The sequence below is a fragment of the Cavia porcellus genome, unplaced genomic scaffold, assembly GCF_034190915.1.
Source record: "Cavia porcellus strain 051 isolate PalLab524CR breed Dunkin Hartley unplaced genomic scaffold, mCavPor4.1 scaffold_22, whole genome shotgun sequence".
In the NCBI taxonomy this organism is placed as follows: Eukaryota; Metazoa; Chordata; class Mammalia; order Rodentia; family Caviidae; genus Cavia; species Cavia porcellus.
This window is the reverse complement of record NW_026947505.1, coordinates 17342398-17367167: the sequence shown is the minus strand read 5'-3', so window position 1 is coordinate 17367167 and position 24770 is coordinate 17342398. Positions and strand designations below refer to the sequence as shown.

Here is a 24770-nt window from a genome sequence, read left to right as displayed (position 1 = left end):
AGGGGTTTGAATTGAACTACTTTTGATGTGTTCTTCACTGATGCTTAAGTAAGGAGAGATACTTGGAGCAGTAATGTTATGCTTCTGCCGGAGATGAACAAAATAGTTAGCAGCCCATCATTACTTGGAATTTTCTCTGCTGAATGTAAAGTAGATGGACAAGTGAATTTCTCCCCTGATGCCCTCTGCAGGAGTCTGCTGCATTTCCCCCATGCGTTCATTCGTTTGTTAAACTTGCTCGCAGCCGTGAGTTCACAGGGTCACATGTGAGTAAACCAGGGTCTCTTTCCACACCTCCCGCAGGTGGGTAGCGCGCCGGGTGTTACAGTCGGTAGCTGCTGTCTTCCGGCTGTTCGCCCCGGGTGTCATGTGCATGTGCATTGTCTAGGGGAGAGAAACCCCGTCCTGGGGTCCCTTGGCCGGCTCTGTGGGGGGCTGCAGCGTTCTTCTCTCCTTACCTGCCACCCTCTTGCCTGGGTAAGATTTTCTGTTCCCCTCTGCCCCGGCTGTCTGGAAGGCAGGTCCTGAACCCTCATTGATATGCTAGGAGGCCCCTGTGGCACCATAAAGTTGCCGGTGGCCCAGCCAATGTGGGGTAACATTTTTCAGAAATGAGGTTTTTTTGTGAGGTAGGAAGTTACTTTTTTTTTTTTTTTAATTTCAGAAGAACTTTGCAAAACTGGCAGTTACCGATGGGACAGGTGGGAAACTGTCACAGGCCTCTGCAAGCTGCTTGTCCATGACGTCTCAGAGCCTGGCCCTTGTCCCTTACGACCTCCCCCCACCCCACTCTCTGCGCTCCTGAAAGATGGCACAGGGCTCCGCAGTGCTGAGGTTCTGACCTCGAGCGGTTATCATCTCCACCGTGCTGCCTGGGCCACCCACAGCCTGGGGCTTGAGGGCAGGTGCAAGCCGGCGGGCAGCTTGTCTGCTTTTCTTCCATGCTCTGTAGCTCTAATGGGCTGAGCGTCCATGGTGAGGAGCACTGCAGCTTCCAGGACCTTTTAGAAAAGGGTCCGATGTCTGTGTGAATTAGAAATTCCGCTCCATTTTGCAGCGGGAGGAGCGGCAGGCTGAAGAGCCGGTAGGCTGTGCCTAGTTGATTATATAGCTGGTAAGCTAAAGTTGAGATTTGAACCCAGAGCTCTGGCTCCACAGCGTTTGCTTGTCACTGTTCCAGCCCATTAAGTCGTCTTCTGTTGCCTGAATTCAGTGTGTTGCTGTCCGCGGGGAGGGAGGGAGAGTTTATTTCTTGGCCAGGTGCCCTCAGTTTTCTCATCTGTAGAATAAAGAGAGCTGTGAGAGTCAGGTAACATGGGGAAGTCATTTAAAGTGAGAAGCGTTGGGGAACTCCCGTTGGCCCGCTATGGTGGGGTCCCGTCATGGCTTAGGCAGCTGGCCTCCTGTGGCCTTCCGCATGGCTGGGGGTTGGGACTTCTCCCAAGGAGGAGTGAAGCTGTCTCTGTGTGGTGAAAGTGGCAGGAGATGACCAGAGGGTCAGACTCAGAGCTAGGGGTGGGGGTGGGCTCTTGGGATGTGGGAGCCGTGCCTTTTCCAGGGTCGCTCTGTCAGGCTGGACTCGCAGGCTGGGATGTCAAGGACACTGTTCCACACCCAGGACCTGTCGCCGTGGTCACAGGGCTGAGACAGTGCTGTGCAGGTGGCCACACCATCACACTGAGGGTGACCCAAAGGTTGCCAGGGAGTGAGGCTTGCTTATTCATCACAAAATGGTCCCATGGCTCCCCACAGAGTGGGCTTGGGGGAGTGGACTTTGGGGAACGTTGCCCTGGCCTTTAGTCTCGTCTGGCTGAAGGCCAGTGTGGTGGTGGTGTGGCCACTGCAGGGCCCTCCAGGGAGGAGCGGGCTCAGGTTCACCTTCCTTCCAGTGCAGCAGGGTCTTCTCTGATGCTTTGGAGGGCTCACTTTATGACACACGTAAATAGGAAGAGGTACTATTTATAAGGTATCTACTACGTGCGCGCTGTGTATGTGTGTGGGTGTGTGCTGGGGTGTAGTATGTTGAACCCAGGGCCTTCCCACTGAACTGCATCCTCTGTCCTTTTTCAGTTTTTGTTTTTTTAAAGATTTTGTGAGCGTATCTTACTGAGCCACTATGTTGCCCAGGCGGAGCTCAATCTTGTGACTCTCCTGCCTCAGCCTCCCCGGTGCTGGGATTACTGGTGGTGCCACCACACACAGAATTAATTTTTTTTTAAAGGGTGGTAAGCTTTTTTGAACTCAGAACAGTTGTTTAACTAGATAATTACAAGAAACCACCATCGTATGGCCTGTTTGCCATGAGACAACTAAGGTGCTATCTAGGTGATCTTCCCTGGTCCATAAAAAAAGTTTGGTTGCTGCCTTGGGCTGACAGTTGGGGAAATTGAGGCTCTAACAGTCTAATCGTCTGCAGTCACAGGCAGGTAATTGTCATAATTTAAAAAGTGCAGGCAAAAGGATGCAAGGGGAGAGGTCATTTGGGGAAGGGTGAGGGACAGAAAGAAGGGTGTGGCGGAGTGGGGTGGCATTCGTGGAGTCCTTTGATTTGCGCCCCTGAAGCCAGCTGGCCGGAGACTTCAGGACCTTTGTGTCCTCTCTTGGAGCGAGGTACAGCGTTGCTTGGTGACGCATGATCCCTATCTCCAAAGCAAGCAGAAAGCCTCCTTCGTCAGTGGCCTTGCTGGCGGCACCCAAACAGGCCTTGAGCTCCCTCCCGCAGGGAAGCCCAGCTTTGCCCAGGGCTGTGCTTCTCCTCTCCAGACAGCTGCCCCTGCCTGGTTTGCAGTTATGATCTCAGGGCTCACGTTCCCCGCTGACTCCTTCCAAGGGGGGCTGTGGCTTTATTAACCCCAGACTGGACCACTGAGCCCATCCCCAGGTGTCATCTGAGTGACAGAATTTTAGTCCAGTCCAAAGATTTTTAATCTCATTAGGCTTTTGAGGGAACTGTACCCCCTTTTACAGCCACACTCAGCTCCTGACCTGCATCCCCCAACCCTGATTTCAGAGTCACACCTGATAACAGCAAAGCCATGAGACGTGACTTCCAAAGAAAGCAGGTATAAAATGATTAAAACTTTTAGCTAGTCTAATAGCTCTCTGCTTGGCATTTAATTTAATTTTAATTAATTTATTTATTTAATAAGGCAAGGTTTCACTGTAGCTTAGGCTGACCTCGGACCCCTATGTAGCCCAGGCAGGCCTCTAATTTGTGGTGATCTTTCTGCCTCAGTCTCCCCAGTGGTGAGATTACGGGTATTCAGCTCGCTGACATGTTCCTCAGTACCCTTTCTTCGGGGAGAACACTGGTTTGTGAGGAATGGCTCATTGCACTCAGTCCCCTCCTCAGGGGACTCCCTGTCCACCACCACCACCGCCGCCTCGCACTGTTTTGCTGTGTGCCCAGCACCCTAGGTTTCTTGCCATCTTCCATCTGGGCCCCCAACTGGCGAGTTTGCTGCTGGAGAATCTGCCCCACCTCTCTCTGTGCCTGTCTTCAATCTGCACAAGGTAGATAGGAGCAAGGCAGAGGAGGAAGGAAGGATTACCCAGGACACACACACACACACACACACACACACACACACACACACGGCATGTTGATTTCCAGTGAAAATCAGATAGAGCAGATTCTTGACAGTTAGGGAAGGTAGGTCCCAAGCCAGTGGCAGTCACATCTTGAAAAACAAAAAACAAGCACATTATTCCTTCTATAAGCTACCAGAGTACAACCAAAACAGTTATGAAACCCTTGGCTGCTTGTCTCACTGTGATGAGTGATTTTTGTACTGTCTGGAGTACGTATCGAAACAAGTGTGCATATCTTTTCCACTTAATTCCTTTTGGAGCGCTTGGTAGTTTTGTTCACAGTGTGTCTGACTCATCATTGCATTTGACATTTCCGTCTTTAATTTATCTGAAACTTCTATTCTGTGGCTAGGCCCTGTTTCATAAATATTTCCATGTTCCCTCATTCGGTCCTCAGCACTCGACTTAAGCAGAAGTTAATTTTTATTTATGATTGATTGATTGAGACAGGATCTTTCTGTGTAGTTCAGGCTGGCCTTGAACTTCCATTGATCCTCCTGCCTCAGCCTCCCGAGTGCAAGGATTACAGGGGTGCGCCACCATGCCTGGCAACACAAAACAACTTAAAAACACATTTTGATAATTGAAGATATTTGAACATTTACCAGGTACACCCAAGAATATACAGAGGGAGGAAATCCGTCTGTGACCATCTTGTAGCCAGCCGTTGCCTCTTCTAGGGTATTAGCCAGTATTCCCAGCTCCTGATGAATCTTCCAGAGGTAGGCTGTGTATATACAAGCGGCTCACCCGTTTGTGTGCACCCCTTTTATATTACACAGAGGGTGGCACAGCGTTGGTGCCATACCTGCCATTATAGGGTTAGTGTTACCTTCGGCTTCTTTCCACATCAGGATGTCGAGTTTCCTCACCCTTTACTATGGCATCGCACACTTTTGTGTGGATTGAATTACATTTGTACTGCACTGATGGGTATTTGGGATGTTTATAATTTTGATACAAAAATGCAATTCTGTAAAAGAAATTTCTAGAAGTAGAAGAGCTGAGTTGTAAGATTGGATCTTGAGTGTTTGATTTCTGTAGTGCAGCTTCCACTGCCCCTTGAAGGAGTGTAAGAGGTCCCTCTTCTCCGTTATCTGTCAACATAGGAATTTTCAGGGCGTGGGGATTGAATGCAGAATCCTGTACATGTAGAGCACATGCTGTGTAACCACTACTCCCGAACGTGGAACGCGGAATTGTCGAATGCAAATCGGGTGTAGCTCAGTGATAGAACACTTCTTACCATATGCAAGGTCCTGGGTTCAGTCGTCAGCACTGAAAAGAAAATCACTCATTGTATTACTTCCTAAGATGGGTAGCATGTGAAACTCTCAGCACCATTTAACAGGAGGTTTGGGGTGGAGTCTTCTGCATTATGTGAAGCACTATAGCTGTGACTCTAGTACTCTCCTGGTTTTTGTACCCTGGTTTTGTGACATAACGGTTACACACTGGACTCTATGGAACCAGCATCAAGTGGTAATTACGGAAGCTAAACCAAGAAAGGACATTTCTAAGTATTGAAAATTGCTTAAACTTTGAGAACATGATTTGATGAAGTGAAAGAACTCTGCCTTTGTATGCAGGGATGCAGTCACATGGACTTTGAAACCAGGCAGGAAAACTTAGTGTCTTAGAACCAGCAGCTTTTGTTAAAATAATACCGGTTGTTAGCTGTTCCACCTGATCAGTAGTTAAGGGAAAACTCAGTCTGCTATAGCATCCAGATTTCCTGGGGCGGTGAAAGTTGCCAGTGGATTTAATACAATTAGATGATGGGAAAGACAGGACAGTAAATGTTTCTGTGCTATAATATTTAATACAAAATAGCCATAAACCTTAGAATAAAAAAATAGATGGAAACAATTTTTACATATTTTAGATATGTGGTTACAGGCCGAGTACACTATGTAACATTATTAATGTTTTGTGTAGCAAAAGCATATTCTGATGTATCTTGTAGCCCGTAATGAATATTTACCGCAGCTTTGGAGCATCCTGGCTTTTCAATTTATCCTCCTAGGCTGTGCAGTTTGTGCATGTGGAGCTTCCAGGTAGGAAAACACGAAAGGTTACGGTTTTGCTGAGTTTATCCAGCAGGGAGGAAATTATTCTGTCATTCTGCAGTCTACCAGGAAAAAGTTGCCATTTGGCATCCCTTAGTAGGGGGTCAGTTTCACTGCTGACCTTTACCCCTGGAGTGGCAGAGGAGGCCAATAAAAATATAAGTACAAGTCTTCATTCATTTCCTATTTCCACGATTTCTTAGTTTAATTCTTCCCCAGACCTTTATATCCTACTTCTTAGTTTGAGGATTAAGCCTTAATGATGGTAAAATCTGATTCTTATTCAAATTCAAGTTGCATACATTTCAAAGTCTAATATTTTATATTTTTCTCTGGTTAGAGGGAAAAAAAGAAAATACCTGGAAATTTCCAAGTTAGCTATCGTTCAAAGAAGCACAAGCTTTTGGTGTTTTTTTTTTTTATTGACTATTAATAATGAATGCATATTGCATATGAACAGAGACTACTCTTTTAAAACATCTGGGGTTTTTCCCAAACATATACACAGTTAGGCTGTAGTATAATAAACTGTTGTGGACTGTATGTGTATCTGGACAATTCCCAGCCTGCTACCAGTCTTATTTTACCACTTTACCCACAGTGATTAATTTATAGCGAATTTCTCACATGTTATTTCATCTATTTATTTCAGTTTGTGTCTGAAAAATCTGAGGGAGAACTCCCCTTATACCTTATCATTACCCCTTGAAACAATATTTCTGTTACCAGGCAATAGGTACTATTTCCCCTGCTGTCTGATAATCTTTTTTTATTTTATTTTATTTTGTTTATTTATTTTTGTATTTTTGAGACAGGGTCTTGCTGTGCAGTTCAGGTTGGCCTTGAGCTTACTTTGTAACCCAGGCTGGTCTTGAACTTGCAAGGATTATCCTGCCTCATCCTCCTGAGTGCTGGAATTACAGGCATGTGCTGCTACACTTGACTTGGATAATCATTTTTTTTTTTTTAACTTTTTATCGGTACCAGGGAGCAAGCTCATGACTTCTTGCTTGCAAGGCAGGTGCTTTATGCCGCTGAGCTAAATCCCCAGCCCCTGGATAATCATTTTTTAAAAAATAATTTAAGTTAGGATCAATGAATCGTGATAATGTGATTGGTTAATTTGTCTTTTAATCTAAATTTCAGATTTCTTTTTAAGCTGTTTTATTGTTTTCTTTGCAGTTCCTTTTTTTTGTCCCCCACCAGGGGAAAAAAGAGTTTTTTATCATATAGCAGACTTTTGTCGCCTTTATACTTAAAAGTGTTTTAAGGTTAAAGGTTAAAGAAATATTGTTTGTATGGGTACTGAATTAGAAATAGATTCAACCTATTTATTTAAAAATGACAATGATAAGCCCAGCATGTGATAATATGTGGTGTCGTAATTTTTATGAAAGTCATAATTTCAAAACAAAAAAAAATATGGGAGAAGTGGCGTTTCACATTTCTGCAAACCTGTTTCATACCTAGTACATTGGCAGGTGGCTGGAGTCTTCCATCCACTTCTGCATTGTCTGTTGCTACACAGCGTTTGGGTTGAAGTACAGGACATGAAGAAAATCTGACTTGCTGTGATTGGAACATATGTCAAACTGTTAATTTTTTTTTAATGTAGCAAAAGACATGTGACTGTTAATCCTTCTCAGAAACCCTCCCCTCCTTCCAGGCCCATTCATCCCGTCTTCTGGCCACTTTCCGGAGAAATTCTGGGCTCCTTTTGTGTGGCTGTCTAGTGGCCTCAATTGATTAAAAAATGTTGATTTTCATGGTCATTTTGAGTTTGGGGAAGAGCCAGGAGTCACCTGGTGCCAGGTCCAGCGGATACAGCAGATGGGGACCTGGGCTCATGTTTTCGTGACCCTGCTCTTCCATGGCAGTGGTGCTCACTGTCCTTTTGATTACCATGTTTATGCTACAGAAAAGTGGCAGAGAGCAGTGGGATAAGTGGTTGAAATAACGGGGGTACTTTAAGAGGGATTAGGGGCGATGCATCTTTTACTTTAATACTTTATAAAATTTTAATGATCACCACCTATTTTGCTCACACTTTGTATGACATCAGAAAATAGAAGTATTAGCCTTTACAGTAACAGGACATTCTTCCCTGATACCACACAAAGCTTGCTGGTGCCAGTTAGTTAAAGGATAGTTGACTGTGTAGCTTGAAACCTCCTCACCAGTGGGCTTTCCCTAGTCTTTTGCATTAAAATCTCACGGTCTCTCTGGACTTTGGATCCCCTCACCCTGCATAGTTTCATCATGCTGTGCCCTGGTCATTGGGAAGCTGTTGCCTTGCTGAACTGTGCAGACCTTGTAAACACTGACGTAGTTCACTGTGAAATTTTCCCTGCCACACATTCTTATTGCCACCTGCCCAGCTCCTCAGTGAAATCTTAATAGGAAAGCTCTCCAGTTCATGTCGTTGGATACAAGTTTTCCAAAATCCCAAGTTTCCCCTAGGTGCTCAAATTTTATCGTGAGCAGCAAATACTGTCAGTATTTTCCTTTATGGGATGGGCTTACCTCATTAACTTGCGACCTGATACGTGGCTGGTCACCTAAATCCAAATAACACAGTTTGTTTAGCAAAAATGATACTGCATGTAAGAAAGCAGCCCATTTAGCTTGCATGTCAAATAATTCACAAGCATTTTTTTTGTCTAAACAAGGAATTGGTTCCCTTGTGTCCTCCAGAGATGGCCCGTGAGGTGTGCTATGTGTGTGTTTGTTGTGATTTGAGGATCAAAAATGTGAGATCGTGGTTTTAAACCTCCTGGATATACTGCAGTTCACTGAAGCTAATGAGGATATACCTGCTTTGCCTTGCTCTGGCTGCCAGGTGCCCCTTCAGTTGAGGTCTTTGTGTACGACTCTGTTGCCTTTGATAAAAGCTTCTTTGCTTTCTTGGTTGAAAAGATGCTCCCGGCATTTCCTGCCACTGTGCAGAAACCAGAACCTTCTCTGGAGGGATTTGGGAGAAACGGTATTTACATACCGCAGTCCAAGCACCCCACTGCTCACCTGATTACTGATTATTTGCAGATAAAGCTAGAAAATACACATAAAAAGTAAAAAGTGAAATACATGGATTCATACTAATACTGTCCAATCAGATTTCGGATCTATTGATCCCTTGTCAGTTGTGAATGATACCAAACCAGCTACTTCCTCAGTTCATCTCATGTTCGCAGATGACAGTTTGGGAACACTGAGTAGTGCCACCAATCATGTGATTATGGAAAGCAGTTTGTTTTGCAATTTAAAAAATGGAAATAAAAATACTATCACAGTTTTACTGGCCAAATTGGTTATCTTAACACAGCCTAATTGTTGGTATTTGCTGTATATTTTAAGACTTGCTTTCCTATTTCTTAGAATAACAAATTGGCAGATATTTCAACTAAACTGAAAATTGACTTTGCGAAGGATCAGTCACATTGTGCATTTGTCGTATGGAGCACAAATACTGGAGCTGACTATATGACAGTCAATAATTGCCTGAATTTTCCTACTTTTTTTTCTTTTTTCAACTATCAAAATGGCCTCTTTTGTGTTTATCAATACTTTATTCAATGGTCCTCCCTTATGCATAGTTTAACTTTTTGAGCTTTTAGTTTCCTGAGGTCTAAAAATGTTAAGCGGAAAGTTCCAGAAATTAGTGAAGTTTTAAATTACATTCTGCATTGCATGATTAAATCTTACGCTGTCCTGTCCAGTCCAGAATCACTGTGTTTCCAGCGTGTCCATGCTGTGTACACTACCCTCCTGTCAGTCATGTAGTCTGTGTCTCGGGGATATCACAGAGCTTGTGTTCAGAGAATCCTTACGTCACTCAGTAACGGCCCCAGGCTGCCAGAGCACTCACACAGACTGTGAGCGTACTGACTTTGAATATGCCAAACACAAGTCATGAATTATTTCCTATCAGCGAGAAGACGAAGCATCTCAGCTGAATGAGAAAAGAAACCCAAACCACGTGCTGAGGTTGCTGCTTCAGTAAACTGTTAAATCTTTTACTGCGCCTTGTTTATAAATTAAACTTCATCACAGGTATATATGTGTGGGAACACATTTTAGTTGTATGGAGGACTTGTACCGTTGTGTGTTTTCAGGTGTGGACTGGAATTTCTGGAACCTATCTCCCAAGAAGATAAGAGGACTACTGTATAAATTCTGTTCTTCACCATACCTACTATCTTTTTGGTGCTAATAAAAAAGCAAAAACCTTTCTATAGGGCAAGGGATTCAATATATAGTATCACCCTTTTGCTTTTAAATTTAAGTGAAAATGCCGTGAATTGATGTATTCCTTTTGCTTTTAAGAACAGCCAAAGTTTATCATAACACTTGTATTTTTTTCCTATCATCTAGAGGTTGCACCATGAGAAAATGTTCATGATGAATACCTATGTGGTTATGGGGTGGAATTGGCCCTGAAACGCATGCTAGGCTGTGTGCCTAGGCTACCCCTGTGCTTTCCCCAGCCCCATTGAAGATACCTTTGGAACAGTTACCTTAGATCTGTTGGTATGGGATCTGGTGGTCAGGAAAATCAGATAATGAAGGAAAACCAAAGTGATGATCGTTCAGTAAAGAACTAACTTGCCTGTGGAGTATTTAGTGGTTCTGCTTTATCCCCCCCCCCCCTTTGAGGTTAAAAAAGAAATCATGACTGAATCCGCCTCCAGCACAAGCGGCCAAGAGTTTGATGTGTTCAGTGTTATGGACTGGAAAGATGGCGTGGGTACATTACCTGGAAGTGACTTGAAGGTAAGCTGCCTTTATTACACATCACTGTGTGTGTATGTGTGCCTGTGCACCTGTGTGTTTACTTTAAAATGAATACACATAGGAAATAAGACAGAAAAGCCTTGGGCATACTGCTTCAGTTTTAGCTAATGCTTAGACATCTATAATACACTCACATGACAGTTTGAAATGCTCGTGGATTGCAGATACTTTTGTTACTTGGGCTAGGAGGTGAGGGAAAAGTTCTGCAGCCTGTGTTTGTTTTGCAAATTGATCTCCAGGACTGTTTTACTTTGGACTCTTATTATGATGGCCATAGAGGCAGAAATGACAGTCTCAGAGGACCTAGCTACTTGGGTATTTGTAGTATTGGCTTTGTGAACTGAATGACCATGTTCCCTGTGCCTTTGTGTTCTCATTTAAAAACTCAATCAGATAATGTTAAGATCTTGAATAAATAGGACCGTTTGTCTCCCTGCAGTGTGCGTAACGGATATTTGTACCACCCCACGTTCAGAAGCAGATGATTCCTGTAAGTCATACTGCTTTTGGGGTGATGAACACTGTCTTTGGAAGCGTCAGCCTGTTAACTTTTTAGGTGATGGCCCTAGATCCTTTCTGAGCTTGCCAAGGCCGCGCTGGGGCCACCAGTGCTGCCCCAAAAGACACAGTTGTGCAAGCAGCTTTCTGGGCACAGGGCCGCCCCACTTCTTCTCATTTCTAATTTGCTTTTCATCTGAGACCCTGAACCTGTCTGTGGCCTTTAGACTCTGAATTTGTATTTGGTCGTTAGGTGTTTGAATGTCTCACCTCCCTATCAGGCTGGCTTTCCTTTTCAGTGCTTGATGGGTGCTGCCTCGAATAGGAATTGCTGCTGTGGGGTACAGGTTTCTTGGAATCGAATTCCTCTTGGTGGCTGTGACAAGTATCATAGCCAAGCTGGCCTTAGTCTTCCTTGGTGGTGCAGTTTGGAAAAATACTTGTGGCTTAGTTACCTTAAGTTTCATCAAGTGCAGTGTGCCAGCGTCTGAGCTCAGGGTGAAAAATACTGTAATGAAGTTTCATGAAATCTGGAGAAGGGGTGGGTTTTCCTAGAGGGTGCCAAAACAAGGAGGTAGGAGGAATTTGTTTTAGTGTTCTGCAGCACGGTAGGATGACTGCACTCTCAGATCATAAACATGCATTTCACAGTGGAAAGGAAGAGGCTGAAGTACCCTAATCCTTAAGAGTGGCAGATGCTAGAGGAGAGGGGGTAGTATATTTTTTTCAGTGCCAGAAATTACCTTGACCGGATCATTACATTGTATGCATGTAGAGAATTATCACAGTGTACCCACAAATATGCAGAAACTATATATCAGTTAAAATTAGTTTAAAAAGAGAAGTTGGGTTTTTAGTGACCTTGACCAACTCAGCTTATCTCTTTGGATCAGATTTCTTCTGCATGAAATGAAGAATTAATGGACTACTGATGATTCTACCTGAGTTTTTTCTAGAGTTTTGAAAACTTTTGAGAAAAAAATTGTTTCTCAAACTCTCATAATGTCAACTAAATACTGCCCTGCTGAACTTTGTCAAATTATCCAGAGTCCTGAATTTTGAAGTCTTATTTGTAAAATGAGGGCATTAGAATCTGTAGTAACATTCAAGATCATAAAGTTGTTATGAATATATATATATAATAAAACAAGATTGCGTATTTTCTGGTTTTGCATTGTGTTGCGTAAACTACCTTTTTATTGCTTATTTTTGTTGTACATGCTTTTTTACTTTTCCAGTAGTTGTTTCTTTCAGTGTCAGGTAGATGATAAAATTTGTAACTTTTGCTGAGTTAGCTTTTTTTCCCTTTTTTTTAGGGGGGCGCTTTTTGAGACAGGGTTTCATTATCAGGCTGGCCTTGAACTTGGGGCAGGAGCCTAAGTCTTCCAGTGCTGTGATTACAGGCGTGAGCCACCAAGCCTAGCAGCTGAGTTAGCACTGACGTTAAAATTTCCAACTCTAGGTAATTTGGATTGTTTTAAGGTTACCTAAGGATTGCATTTTAGGTAATTAAATCATTAATCCGGTAATCAAACCATTAGTGGGCTTTGTAATCTAAATTATTCGATACAACATTTTGATTATCTGATTACTGGGATAATTGCCAGGTGTCCAGTTCACTTTATGTTCCGTGTTGCAGACAGTTTAGCACTTCACTTTTTTTGTCTTTTTTTGAGACGGGGTCTCGCTATGCAGTTCAGGCTGGCCTAGAGCTCACTTTGTAGCCCAGGCTGGCCTCAAATTCGCAAGGATCCTCCCACTTCAGCCTCCCGAGTGCTGGGATTACAGGTGTGAGCTACCACACCCAGCTTTAGCACTTCACTTTTAAAAAATAATTTAAAAACTACTTTCAGCTTTGTAGCCCCTTTGATCTGAGATTTAGAGACTAGGGCTTTGATTATGTTGCTTAGGATTTCTAATTCACTTCCTACATTAAAATCTAAGTTGTTTAAGAGAGCTGATTGCAAAATTAATTTTTCATGCAATTAAAACATTGCAAAGAACGTTGAATAAACCATGAAACTTACATTCTCATATCATGCGTTGCCGGTTCTGCACTATGCGGCTTTTGTTTTTTAGTAAGGGCTGTGAATTGTCTGACAGTGTGGTAGCCTGAGCAGCCTAAGTCCCTTCAGCTAATGCAGTCAGCTTGTGCAGAAAGGTCAGTTTTCTGCTATGGGAACAGGTTTTCATAGGCTTCAGTGTTTGTCATTTTGAAGGACTTTCCTTGGTGCAAGCTGATGAACTCTGGCCCATTATGCTGGACCTTTCATGGCATGGTTTGGATCATTTTTCTCATAGGAGGGTGTGTGTGTGTGTGTGTGTGTGTGTGTGTGTGTGAGTGTGAGTGAGTGTGTGTGTTTCACAGGATAGAGGCCCCCTACTCTCCTCCTCTGTGGCCGCATCTCATTTATGACCCATACTCTGAGCCCTTTTTACTGTTCCTGTTCCTTCCCCTCTGCAGCATAGAGCTCTAACCCCTGCAGCCTTATGTAAGTGGGTGCAGACACCTTTGGGTGCAGTAGTGGGGGAGGAGAGGACCTTACTCTCTGATGGGCGGAAGCTGCATCTTTATTGAATCCTTTTATGAGGCAGTTTCAGGTAGTGCCTGTCTTTGACAGTCTAGTGGAGGTCCAGGGTGGTTAGCTCCTTAGAGCTAAGTCTTAAGATGAGGTGCATCTGGTATTAAAATCCATTCTCCCAACCCTGCTCTGTTGCCCTCTAAAGATGGAGAACATTTTCCTTTCAGCAGAGATACAAGGAAAGTGTTATGGGGATGTAGGTGGTGAAAATGCATTTCAGCCATAGCAATCAGGGCGGCCTTGAAAAGCAAGTATCATTTGGGCTTCAGGTAGAGGAAAAAGCAGTTTCCAAGGACAACTCTTAAGGGAAGATGGTGGGAGGAGGAGGGCAGGAGAGGGTCTCCCGAAAGAGGGAATAGCTTCAAGGGCAAACAGCAGGGTGCAAGGCCACTTCCCAAAGCAGTGTAGTCATTAATAAGGCATTTCTGTCTAACTCAGTAGAGCTTTGGCAACTTTACCTTGGCCTCATTTGTAGCCGGGTGTGTGGCACAGGCCTGTAATCCCAGCACTTGGGAGGCTGAGGCAGGAAGATCATAGTGAGTTTGAGACGGGCTGTAATGTGAACTCAAGGCCAGCCTGAACTGCACAGTGAGACTGTCTCAAAAAGACCAAAAAAAAAAAAAAAAAAAAGGAAAGAAAGCAAATAAATACTTGTAGATTCATGTGTCAGGGTCAGCTATAAGCACAGGCAGGTGACTCAGTGGCAGGGGAGAGGTGTCTGATAGGGCTCTCTGTGCCCAAGTAGCTCCCATACCTGAACTTCTGTGGTGTCTGAAATTTACCTCCAGGGAATTATGCCTGTGGGTCACTAGGATTTAGTTTCAGAGTCCCTGGGTAAGACTGTGGAGACTCTCCAGAGAGATAGCCCATCTTATCTAGTAAGAATAATTGCCATTTAGCTGCAAGCAAGACCCTGCAGCCCCGGAGGCAGAAGCATCTCAGTTAAATTCACCCCACTCTAAAGGCATGCTTTGCCTTGTCTTGATTAATATCTCAGTCGGTTTAGTCACCAAACAGCTTTGCCCTTAACACACATTGGTGCTGTAACTAGAATCCAGGTTTCAACACTGAAAGTAATAAAACAAAAATAAGACCTTTTTTGGGTCTCTTAAGGATTTTTTTTTTTTTTTTTTTTTTTTTTGTACCAGGGATCGAACTCCTGGCTGTGCGCTTGCCAGGCAGGCACTTAGGCCACTGAACTAAATCCTCGGCTTAAGGATCTATTAGTAAAGATGAGCAAAAATAGCCGAAAGAAGTAGAGAATTAAGTTAAGGTTCAAGCCAAAGCAAACCAAACCAACAAAATCTTAGCCACCTCTTGCATAGTTTAGGTATAATAGTTTGCTGATTGACCTGGATATAGCCACATAAGAGCTATCCTGTTTCATTGACTTAATAAGACACATTTGTAAAGCTTTTAATTTTGATACTGTTGGTAAAATGGAGCCACTTGACACGTTTTCTACTTTTTTTTTTAACTATTTAAATTAAAAGAACTGACAATTTAAAAAGTAACTTTGTAAATGCTGTACCAGTTTCAGAACCTGTATGTTTAATTGGGAAGAAAAGTTAGGAAATCTGTTGGTCTTTCTGAAGCTTTATTTTGGGACCTCTGCAGTGCCTAGAACCTGTGCAAATATTTTCTGCAGTAGGGACTCTGGGAGACACAGTAAATCCAAGTGGAGAAGCCACTGAATAGTTTCTTCTCCATATGTTTTTGCATGTGGCCGGGTATTTTGAAAATGCTTGGAGGGTTTTACCTTTGCAGAGGGACTTCAGTAAGAGCAGATAGATGTGCATTACTTTTTCAGGCTTTTTCAGGATGGGTGCTTTTGAAGATCTGATGAGTCTTAACCTCCACCCCTGTATGTGTACATGGACCACCATTTTGCTTGTATTTCATGCAGTGCATTTTGAAATCTGTCTGTGGATCTATGACTTGCAGGAAGGAGTTCCCTGTGTCCCCATGTGATACTGCATTTCTACTTATTATTTTGACTGTGGGTCAGTTTTTGGCACTAGAAGGAGAAAATGACTGAGCTCAAATGTTTTATTTGGGGTTGTTAACTTTTAGCTTTAAAAGTATTTGAGCCCAACATGTCCACACACCGCAGTGCAGTGTTTTTCCTTGGATATTACACACAGTGGTTCTCTCTCTCTCAGTATTTGAGATGCAGGGTGAGGGGCCAGGGATGGAGCTCACCCAGCAGCACAGCGCCCGCTTGGAAAGTGCAGTCATGAGTTCCATTCTTGATACCAAAAGGAAAAAGAGAAAGAAAAAAGAAACTCAAGTTGACTTGCAGTTTAGCAACAATCTGCAAACCTCAGTCACAGGGTGCTTTTAGTTTAATGTAATGGAACTTCAATGTTTGGACCATTTTGCATATTTTGTATTTGTCAGATGAAAACACATTAGCATCAGTAACATGTAATAAAAGTAAAATTACTTACCTGAAGTGAACTGTGAAGTTTGTGTCTTTTTTTCCCTGAATTCAGAATTTATTTTCTATTATAGTCTTTAATATCATTAATTAATAATTATCACGATGGCCTGTTTTTTCTACTCTTGCCCAGTAGATGGTAGTGTCAGCCTTATTTTGAAATACTGTATGTTTGGATTTGAACATTAAGAATCTGTTTGTCTTAAGGTGTCATTTTCTTAACAATGCAGTTATATTTAGCTCTTTCCCATCTAATTACCGTGGGCCACCTCCTGAACTGACTTGTTCTGCAGACCTGTTACCTGGGAACTTGTATGGGAATACACAGCAGAGGGGAGACAGTGTCTCATTCCTCAGCCCTGTCAACTCATTCAGCCTAGAAAGTACCCAGTAATCGCAGACTGTGCGTAGAAGATCTTTATAAAGTTCTGTTTGCTCCTGGTAGAGACAATAATGGTTGCTAATTATTGGTTAAGATTTTTCTGACTTACATCAGGGCATCATTTAATAAAATAAAAATGTAGGTGGCATGCTGACCCAATAGATTTTTTTAGGTTGGGAAATGGGGGCTTTGCTTCCATACTATCTGTTTGCATGCTTATCTGTGTTTTGATGAAAGCCCTAAAAATGTTCTATGGTGCTTTTGAATCTGGGTATTTGCACTTGTTCATCGTCTGTTAAAATGAGTGAGTCTCTCCTGCCATTTTGTTTTATAGGAAATTAGGAAGAAATCAGTCACAACTATGAGAATAAACCTTGTTGTAATTTTTTAAATTAATGCATAATTAAATAAGTGATAAAATAAATAAAAAATAAGTCAGCCCAAAGAATGTCTGAAAGGACAAGTATAATCCAGGTACACTGTGGGGGGCACAGGCCGGGGGGGCAACCTATGGCACCTGTGTTGTTTTGCTTTTAAGACAAAAGATGTTTATGAATTGCTTCTTCTAAATTAAAATACAGGGTGAAACTTAAAGGTTAAATTACACATAAATTCAGGTTTAATTGCAGTATTGGCACTTTACAGGGAATAAATGAGTTGTGGGTTTCAGTTTGGGCTCTCACCTCTAAAAGATTCACCATGCCGGGGATTTAGCTCAGTGGCACAAGCACCTGCCTGGCTAGCATGAGATCCTGAGTTCAATCCCAGGTACCAATCAATCAATAAATAGGATTTTTTTTAATTAGAGAAAAAAAAGCAAAACAGAAAAGAGGGTAGAATAAAACAATTTCAAAAAAAAAAAGAAATAACTAGTTGATCAATTATATATTGTTATCTTAGAAGTAGTTGTTCAAGTTACAATCAAAGCATAAAAAGTCATTCGAGTAATGCAAATTAAAACAGCATTGAGATTTCATTTGGGTAAGAAAGGCTGCCATCAAGAAATCAACCAGTAACAAATGTTGGCGAGGCTGTGAGGAAAAAGGAACATTTCTCCACTGCTGGTGGGACTGCAGACTGGTGCAGCCACTGTGGAAATCAGTGCGGAGACTCCTCAAAAAGCTAGGATTGGAAGTTCCATTCGATCCTGTTAGATAGGATATTTAAAAAGCAAGTAAGTAAAAGGTTCGCCATCAGTGATTCAGACATACAGTACAGCTTGCCCAGTTCCACAGTGAGTAAGATACAAAGTTTGGCCCATTGGTAGAAGCTTATCCACTGTATCACGTTGTAAAGATACCCTGTAACACACAGCGCCTTTGTCTAAAGACGTGTCCGCCAGGACACAGTTGCTGTGCTGAGCGCCTCTGCAGCTTTGCCTCTCTCTGCTGTGTTGTCTCCAGTTTCGGGTCAATGAGTTTGGAGCCCTGGAAGTTATTACAGATGAGAGTGAGATGGAAAACGTTAAGAAGGCAACGGCGACCACCACCTGGATGGTCCCGACCGCTCAAGAAGGTAAGAAGGGGCCGTCGGCACTGTTTCTTCCCGTGGAAAGATTTGAGATAAGAATACCAGAGGTTTTATCATACACTGGATGATGCTCGAGTGTGGCGTTCTAGGTAAATTTCTGTAATGAAACGGATGGGAGCCGGCTTTTGTATTTGATAGTAACTATAAACTCTTCTTTCCCGATGCCAGATCTGTCATAGCTCAAGGTTAGTTGACAGTTTTTTATTTAGAGAAAATAAGAGTCGTAATCGCCCACCCAGGTTATCTAGCCAAACGCCTGCCACTTTTTTTTTCTCATCTCCTCCAATGGTTGTCACTAACACCTACACCTGACGACTCCTGCATCTGTATCTCCAGCCCCGACCTCTGCCCCGAGCTCCAGGCCTGTGTTTCCACCTGCCTACTGGACATCTCCACCCGCATGTCCCACAGGTACCTCAAGCGCCACGTGTCTGAAACGCGAGTCCTTTTCTCTTTCGCCCTCCCCTCCCCCAGACCCCTCTTTCTTCTGTAAACTCAGCGCCGTCCACGCGGTGGGCAAGCAGGAATTGCAGGAGTCGGCCCGAGTCTGCCCTTGCTGTCCCGTGCCCTGCTCCCGAACGCGCCTGGTTTTATTCCCAAGTGTGGCTCGGATCTGGCCTTTGCTGTCACCACTCGCCGCTGCCCGTCTGTCTCCAGGCCCTGTTAACTGTCCCCTGCAGTCCTGCACAGCTCCCCTCCGCAGTCACTGCACTGCTAACTCCTCCTTCCTCCCCGTTCTCACCCCGAAGTCAGAGGAGCCTGCGTAGGTTGCGTGTCTCACACTTGCTGACTTCTCTTTGCCTCTTTAGCCGGGTGACCCGCACCTGCTGTCTGCTTTGTCTCTTTCCTCTCTGTCCCCTTGTACGCTGTGTTCCTGCGGTGCCAGCAGCACAGAACTGTGTGCCCCGCCCCCCAAATCTTGTGGTTTTGTGCCTTCTTACCTTATTCATGCTGCTTTTTCTGGCTCAAATGCCATTTCTCTCTGTCCACTGGAAATTGCTTCTTGACCTTCAGACTCTGACTGTGTATCAGAAAATCCTTCCCCGGTCTCACCCCAGGCCAAGAGAATCACTGTCCCTTCCCTTCCTTCCAGAACTTGTTCATCCTTCTATAGTGCATGCGTCACGTTTTGCTATAAGCATCTATTTTCTTGCCTGTCTTCTCTTCTAGAGTGTGAGCTGTCTTGGGCAAGATCTATACTGTCATTCTCAGTGTCTAGTGTAAATTGGTATCTAACAAATGTTTGTTGAATGAATGGTTGGTAATGATTCAGGCAAAGGGTAATGTAGGTTTCTAAATGATTTAGATAATTGTGATTCAGGAGATCTCCCACCTGAAAAGTAAAACAGACATGCTGTTTTAGTTAAGCAAAACAAAATTGTGCATGAAAAGGTTCTAAGTGAGAAGTCACATAATGCCCCTTTTCAGTTTTGTCAAAGATGCTCTTACACATTACAGTTCTATAATGGGTCATTTATCTTCTCAGCTTAGTCACTAATGATGTTTTCTGTATTTTACTTTGAACCTACAGGGTTCACAGCTTTTTACATGTTTCACAAGCTTTTTACATCTTTCCTACCAGTTATTTGTTTTGTTGTTGTTGTATAAATGATTTGAGTGGTCCAGATTCTATAGCTTAAGAATTCATTCAACAAACATTCTTCTCCCTTAGTGTGTGGCTAACCAAATGATTAGAAGAAAAAGTTTACTTGTATTCTGCAATGCCTTCTGTCACGGTTTTGATTCTTTTCTTCTTCTTTTGGTCTTCAGTCTTTTCAGAGAAGACTGGAGTCCCTTTCAGGTTAAAGGAGCCGACATCAAAGACAGAAGGGCTTCAGTTCTGTGAAAACTGTTGTCAGTATGGCAGTGCAGATGAGTGCCTTTCCGGAGGAAGCTTCTGCAGCCAGAACTGCGCTCGGCATATCAAAGACAAGTAGGTCTTGCCTTGTTCCATCTGTAAAATGGGTTTGCAGGTTCAAGGTTGCAGTGTCTGCACATGTAGAGGTTTTGTGTCCTCTGATATGTGGCACCTTTTCGGTCTCCCACTGTGCCCCCCTAGAGGTTTCTCTGGCGACACAGATCTCAGGGCTAGTGACCCCTGTCAGCCTAGTCTGAGCTTTGTGTTGAACTGTGTGCTGCCCACAGTATGACCTCTGCCTCGGCCTCAGCCTCAGCCTTGTGCCTCCACTTGTTTGATTGCTCCTCTGCTAAGAGCATTAGATTTTTCTGGGTGTGTACACATTTCAACGATACTCTCCTATTTAGGAGAAAATCACTTTATTTGAGACTCAATTAAAACTCCACCTGGGCAACAGACTTCCCACTGGTGGGTTGTCCATGGGATGCGTGGCTGGCTGTGCGGATGGCCTGGTGAGTCTTGCTGGGGAGATCTCGGGTCCAGGCTGAGGATGTCGGTGTGACTGGTACAGCATGTGACCTTGCCATGAGGGCCCGCCCGGCCAAGTTGAGCTCCTCAGCTGCAAGGCGTATTGGTGAGCGTTGCTCCGTGCTATAAACACATGGCTAGATGGTTACATTTTGTGGGAGCGTCTCATGTGTGTTAATCAGCACAATCTTGGGAGTTGTTTCTGTTGGCCAGCTCATGCTTTCCAAAGTTGTACGTGGCCTTGTGAGTTGGATTTGCCTTTCTTAATAATAGGTCCTTGCTTTGGTTTTGTCCTAAAGCCAAGTATTTTTAAATAATTAAAAAATAAGTTCTTTTACTAGTATAGTTGGCAGAAGCAGTAGACAAATCATTATAAACTTGTTAGAACCTATTTCACATTCGTTGCTGGGCCCCTTTTGAAATTAACATGCAAGATCATTTCCGCTTTCTTCCCCAGCACATATACCATGTCATAGTGATTTTACTTGTTCCCTGTCCATGATATTCTAGTGCCCATGATTATTGTCTCCTGGTAATGAAATATTTTTCCTTTGGCGAGTGACTTTTTAAAAATTGTACATTTGATAGTCACCATGTAGATGTTTGATAGGTGTTGTTTCCTCTCTCTGTTTTGGGGTTATGCACACAACAGAGATCAGAAGGAAGAGAGGGACACAGCAGAAGACAATGAGGAAGAGGATTCCAAGTGTAGTCGGAAGAAAAAACCAAAATTATCTCTGAAAGCCGACGCCAAGGAGGATGGAGAAGAAAGGGATGATGAAATGGTTAGTACCTCTTCTGTAGCCACCAGGGAGCACAGGGTGGCTCCTGGGTGGGGGATGAGACACTGGACCAGTTGTTTGAGTTCTCAGTGCTGGTTCTGAAGTTGCCACTGTGGGTGAGTTACCAACTGCTCTATGTCTTGCCATCCTCTTCTCAAAATAGTGACACTAAATCGTAGAACCCTTCTCTCTGGTTGAAGAACTGAAATTTACTCCTCAGGGAACAGGCAACAATAAAACCTTAAGATTTGTAGATGAATGTTATGTTCCCCTCACCAGCAAAATGCCAATTCCATTTTGGTAAACTGCAGACAAATATCATAAAACTATGAGAGTGGCTAGGAAATGGCACATAAATACCAGGTGCACCTGGGAAAGCACTCACACTGCGCTGATGAAAACTCAGAGATTTTCCCTGAAGTTCAGTGTTAGTGATTCCAGTGTGAAAAGAGGGCTTTGAGTCCTCGGCCAGTTTTGAGTACTGATCATTGTTAGGCGCTGTTCTGCGAACTGGGAATACATAGATGAGTAAGATACGTAGAGATGACATGGTCTTTCTTTGCAGAGATTGTTTTTCCATTCTGAGGGTTGAACCTGATACCTTCCATGCGCTGGACAAGTGCTCTACTACTGAGCTACATCTTCAGTGCTTTGTAAAAGTTCTGTTTTGGGATAGGGTCCAACTAAGTTTCCCAGACTGGACCCTTAACTTGGCACACTCCAAGTAGCCAGGATTAGAGATGTGGGCTGCTGCATCTGGCTTGTGGAGGGTACATATAATCAAACCAAAGTAACAGGTGAAATGTCAGCTCATCCTAAGTGCTATATTTAAAATGAAAATAAGGTATTAGGGATCAGTGGACTGCTGCAAGTTGAGTTTTCAGTGGGATTTCCCAAGCACAGTGACACAGATACTGGTCTGAATCATGAGGAACCTGCTCTGAGCATGGAGAGCAACTGGACATCTAGGGAGGGAGAACCCTTCAGGTGAGGGTGTAGGCGGCACATTCTCTTTGAAGAGATGTGAAAGAGACAAGATAGCGGAGATTTCAGGGTCAGGGCAGGAGTGGAATGCTGCTGGAAGTCGTGTGGTTCACAGTCAGGTACGGCTTGTGGTAAACCAGCAGCGCGTCTTCACTGCTCGTGAGTGTAATTGTTCTTGTAAGTCTTCATTGTTCTTGTCTTCACTGAGTGTAATTGGAAGCTGTGGGAAAGTCAAAGGCAAGGGGGGATTTATGATTTATGTGTTCAGATGATCTCGGTAGCCTAGGTACATATGAGCAAGAATAGACTCGGAAACCAGGAAGAGGCGTCTTGCAGTAGGCTGGGCATGAGGCTGTGTGAGCTCGGAGGCAGTGGTTGGGGATCAGTGTGAGAGGCAGGTTCCCCAGGGTTCTAAGAATCTTAGGTTGTCACCGGCTGGATAATCACGTCACTGTCTGAGAATGGGAAGGCAAGGAAAGAGTAGAGAACCGGAGTCACTCAGCCATCATGAGCTGAGATGCTCCTCAGCCTCAGGGGGCGTCGCTAGGAGCCGTTGGATGCAGACTCCTGGAGGCAGAGAGGGAGAAGTGCAGATAGAGACTGGGAGTGTTTGGCATTGAAGTAAGTGGGAAGCCCAAAGCAGGTGATGGACGGGGAGGAGAGACTGGATTGGCAGAGACAGCAGCAGAGGAGCCCAAGGGAGAGGGGCCAGCGAGGGGTGAGGAGGACCGGGATAGAGTGGGTGTGGGGCCGAGAGGAGACAGTACGGGGAGGGGATGGGCCGGCACTCACACCCTCCCAGCGCGTACCGCTAGGAACCGGTCTTCCATCTTCATTTCTTTAGACCTTTGCCAAAAGCAACATGGCTCGCAGATGAGCTGTATTCTTACTTTCTTTAGCCGTTAGGAGGTGAAATTGAAGAGAAGGCCAGCAAGGAAAAAAAGCCTTCTGACAGCAGCTTTTTACTGGTGCACTTTTCATGAACTTGTAAGTCATCATTTTCCTTTTGTGCCGCAGGAGAACAAACAAGACGGGAGAATCCTGAGGGGCTCACAGAGAGCCCGGAGGAAAAGGCGAGGGGACTCGGCCGTCCCGAAGCAGGGTGAGCTGATGGGAGACAGGGCTTCTCACTTGGCATCTGGAAAATCTAAAGTACGGGGTTCACACGAACGGGTTGTCGTCTTGGCTGCTCTGCCCAAGGTCATAGTTGCAGGCTTGCGTTGGGGTTTTCTTCAGCTCAGTTTTGAGGCACTGAGGTGATGCATTCGTGTAAGGAAATGCCAGTGTGAAGCCTGTTAATTTGTGTGGTTAACAGAGGGTATAATTCAATAGGAAACAGCATGGGGCTATGAAGAAGAAGGACACAGGTGGTTACATTTCTTCATGGATGACACTGTTCCCAGGAAATCGAAGTCCCTTCCAAAGCGTGGGAAGAAAAAACTGAACACCATCACTGTCTGTCCCATCTGTGCTACCTGGGCTGGCTGTGCCCGGCTCCTGGCATCTGAGCCTCTGGGTTACAGCAGTGAGGAGGAGGCAGATGAGGGGAAGCGGGGGACCTTGAAATGGTTTCAGCCGAAGCACAGAACAGACCCTTCTTTTCTCTACTTTTCCATCAGAGAGATGGTTCTCATGTCTCCATCCTCCCAAAACCTCTGACCTCCTCCATTTCTCAGGATTCTAGGTTTTGCGTGCTCCCTCTCAGGTACAACCCTGGGCTCGTGTGTGCCGCCAGCCAGCAGCGTTCTCGTCTCTCGGAGGACCCAGCCCTTCCCTTTACCAGTTAGCTGCAGGAACCCATTCCCTTCCTTGGAAAGGACCTGGGGTCATTTCCCACAGTGACGGCAGTGTCTTCCACTGCCCTCCAGCCTGTTGGCTTGTTTTTTTTCTCAAACATTTAGATGTTTTTCCCTTCTTTGTGTCCACTTTTGCCTTACTCCGCGGCATCACCCAAACACCTTCCCCTGCCTTTGCTGCCGGTTAAGCTGTTACACTCCTTCCCTCATGTCCAGGGCTCTGTCAAATGAATCCACAATAAGATTAACATTAACTGCTCCACCACCACCACGTTCAGCACTTGGGCATTCTCATTTACTTAAAAATCAGCCTCTCGCTCTGTTGGTTATTTTCGCATTTGAAGAGGAGCAGGCTTTTGCTAAGTCCCCAGCAGTGCTCGCCACTTGGTCCTTGAGGGAAGTGGCTATGAGCGTCCCGCCTGGGGAAGCCTTCCCTGCCCGCAGCCCCACGGTACTGTTCGCTTTGGCTTTCTGCTGGCTTGCCTTCTTACCTGCTGGGTCACTCGCCTCTCTCTTTGCCTCTGGAACTGTGGGTGTTTACTGTGGCTGCTTCTCAGCCCTCCGTTCCTTGGAAAATGAGCCAGGAAGAGAGGCTGAGAGACCCAGCCGTGGAAGCAGGCGAGGAACCAGGAACCAGGCAGTGAGAGGTTGCCGCGTAGATCTTCGGCGACTCGTCGATCTTTAAATTCCATCCGTCAGTCTCACTTGCCTTTCAGGTTTGCCTCCTAAAGGCAAGAAAGCTTGGTGCTGGGCGTCCTATCTGGAAGAGGAGAAGGCTGTGGCAGTGCCTGCGAAGCTGTTCAGGGAGGTACGGTCCCTTCTGTGGGTGCTGTCGTCTGTGCTTCCTGTGCAGGGCTGGGGCTGGGAGTGGCTGTTTCCCCCTCAGTGTCTACTGAGCGTGAACTCCTGACTTTGAATGAGACAGCTACCCCTGAAAAA

At 44.5% G+C, this 24770-nt stretch overlaps 1 protein-coding gene across 6 annotated transcripts in view; it reads left to right on the top strand.

The window, feature by feature from the left end:
• L3mbtl3 (L3MBTL histone methyl-lysine binding protein 3) overlaps positions 1-24770 on the top strand; it is a 105628-nt gene that overhangs the window by 10677 nt on the left and 70181 nt on the right. For 4 of the 6 annotated variants that reach the window (XM_013151037.3, XM_063232867.1, XM_063232868.1 and 1 more), the window contains exons 3-9: positions 10314-10430; positions 17757-17868; positions 18220-18294; positions 19654-19816; positions 20922-21054; positions 23053-23137; positions 24548-24639. In XM_013151037.3, coding sequence (XP_013006491.1) covers positions 10329-10430; positions 17757-17868; positions 18220-18294; positions 19654-19816; positions 20922-21054; positions 23053-23137; positions 24548-24639 — 762 coding nt within the window. In that variant the 5' untranslated portion in view covers positions 10314-10328. The remainder of the gene's footprint in view (positions 1-10313; positions 10431-17756; positions 17869-18219; positions 18295-19653; positions 19817-20921; positions 21055-23052; positions 23138-24547; positions 24640-24770) is intronic. The other 2 variants (XM_013151039.3, XM_023564536.2) reach the window with 2 other exon arrangements.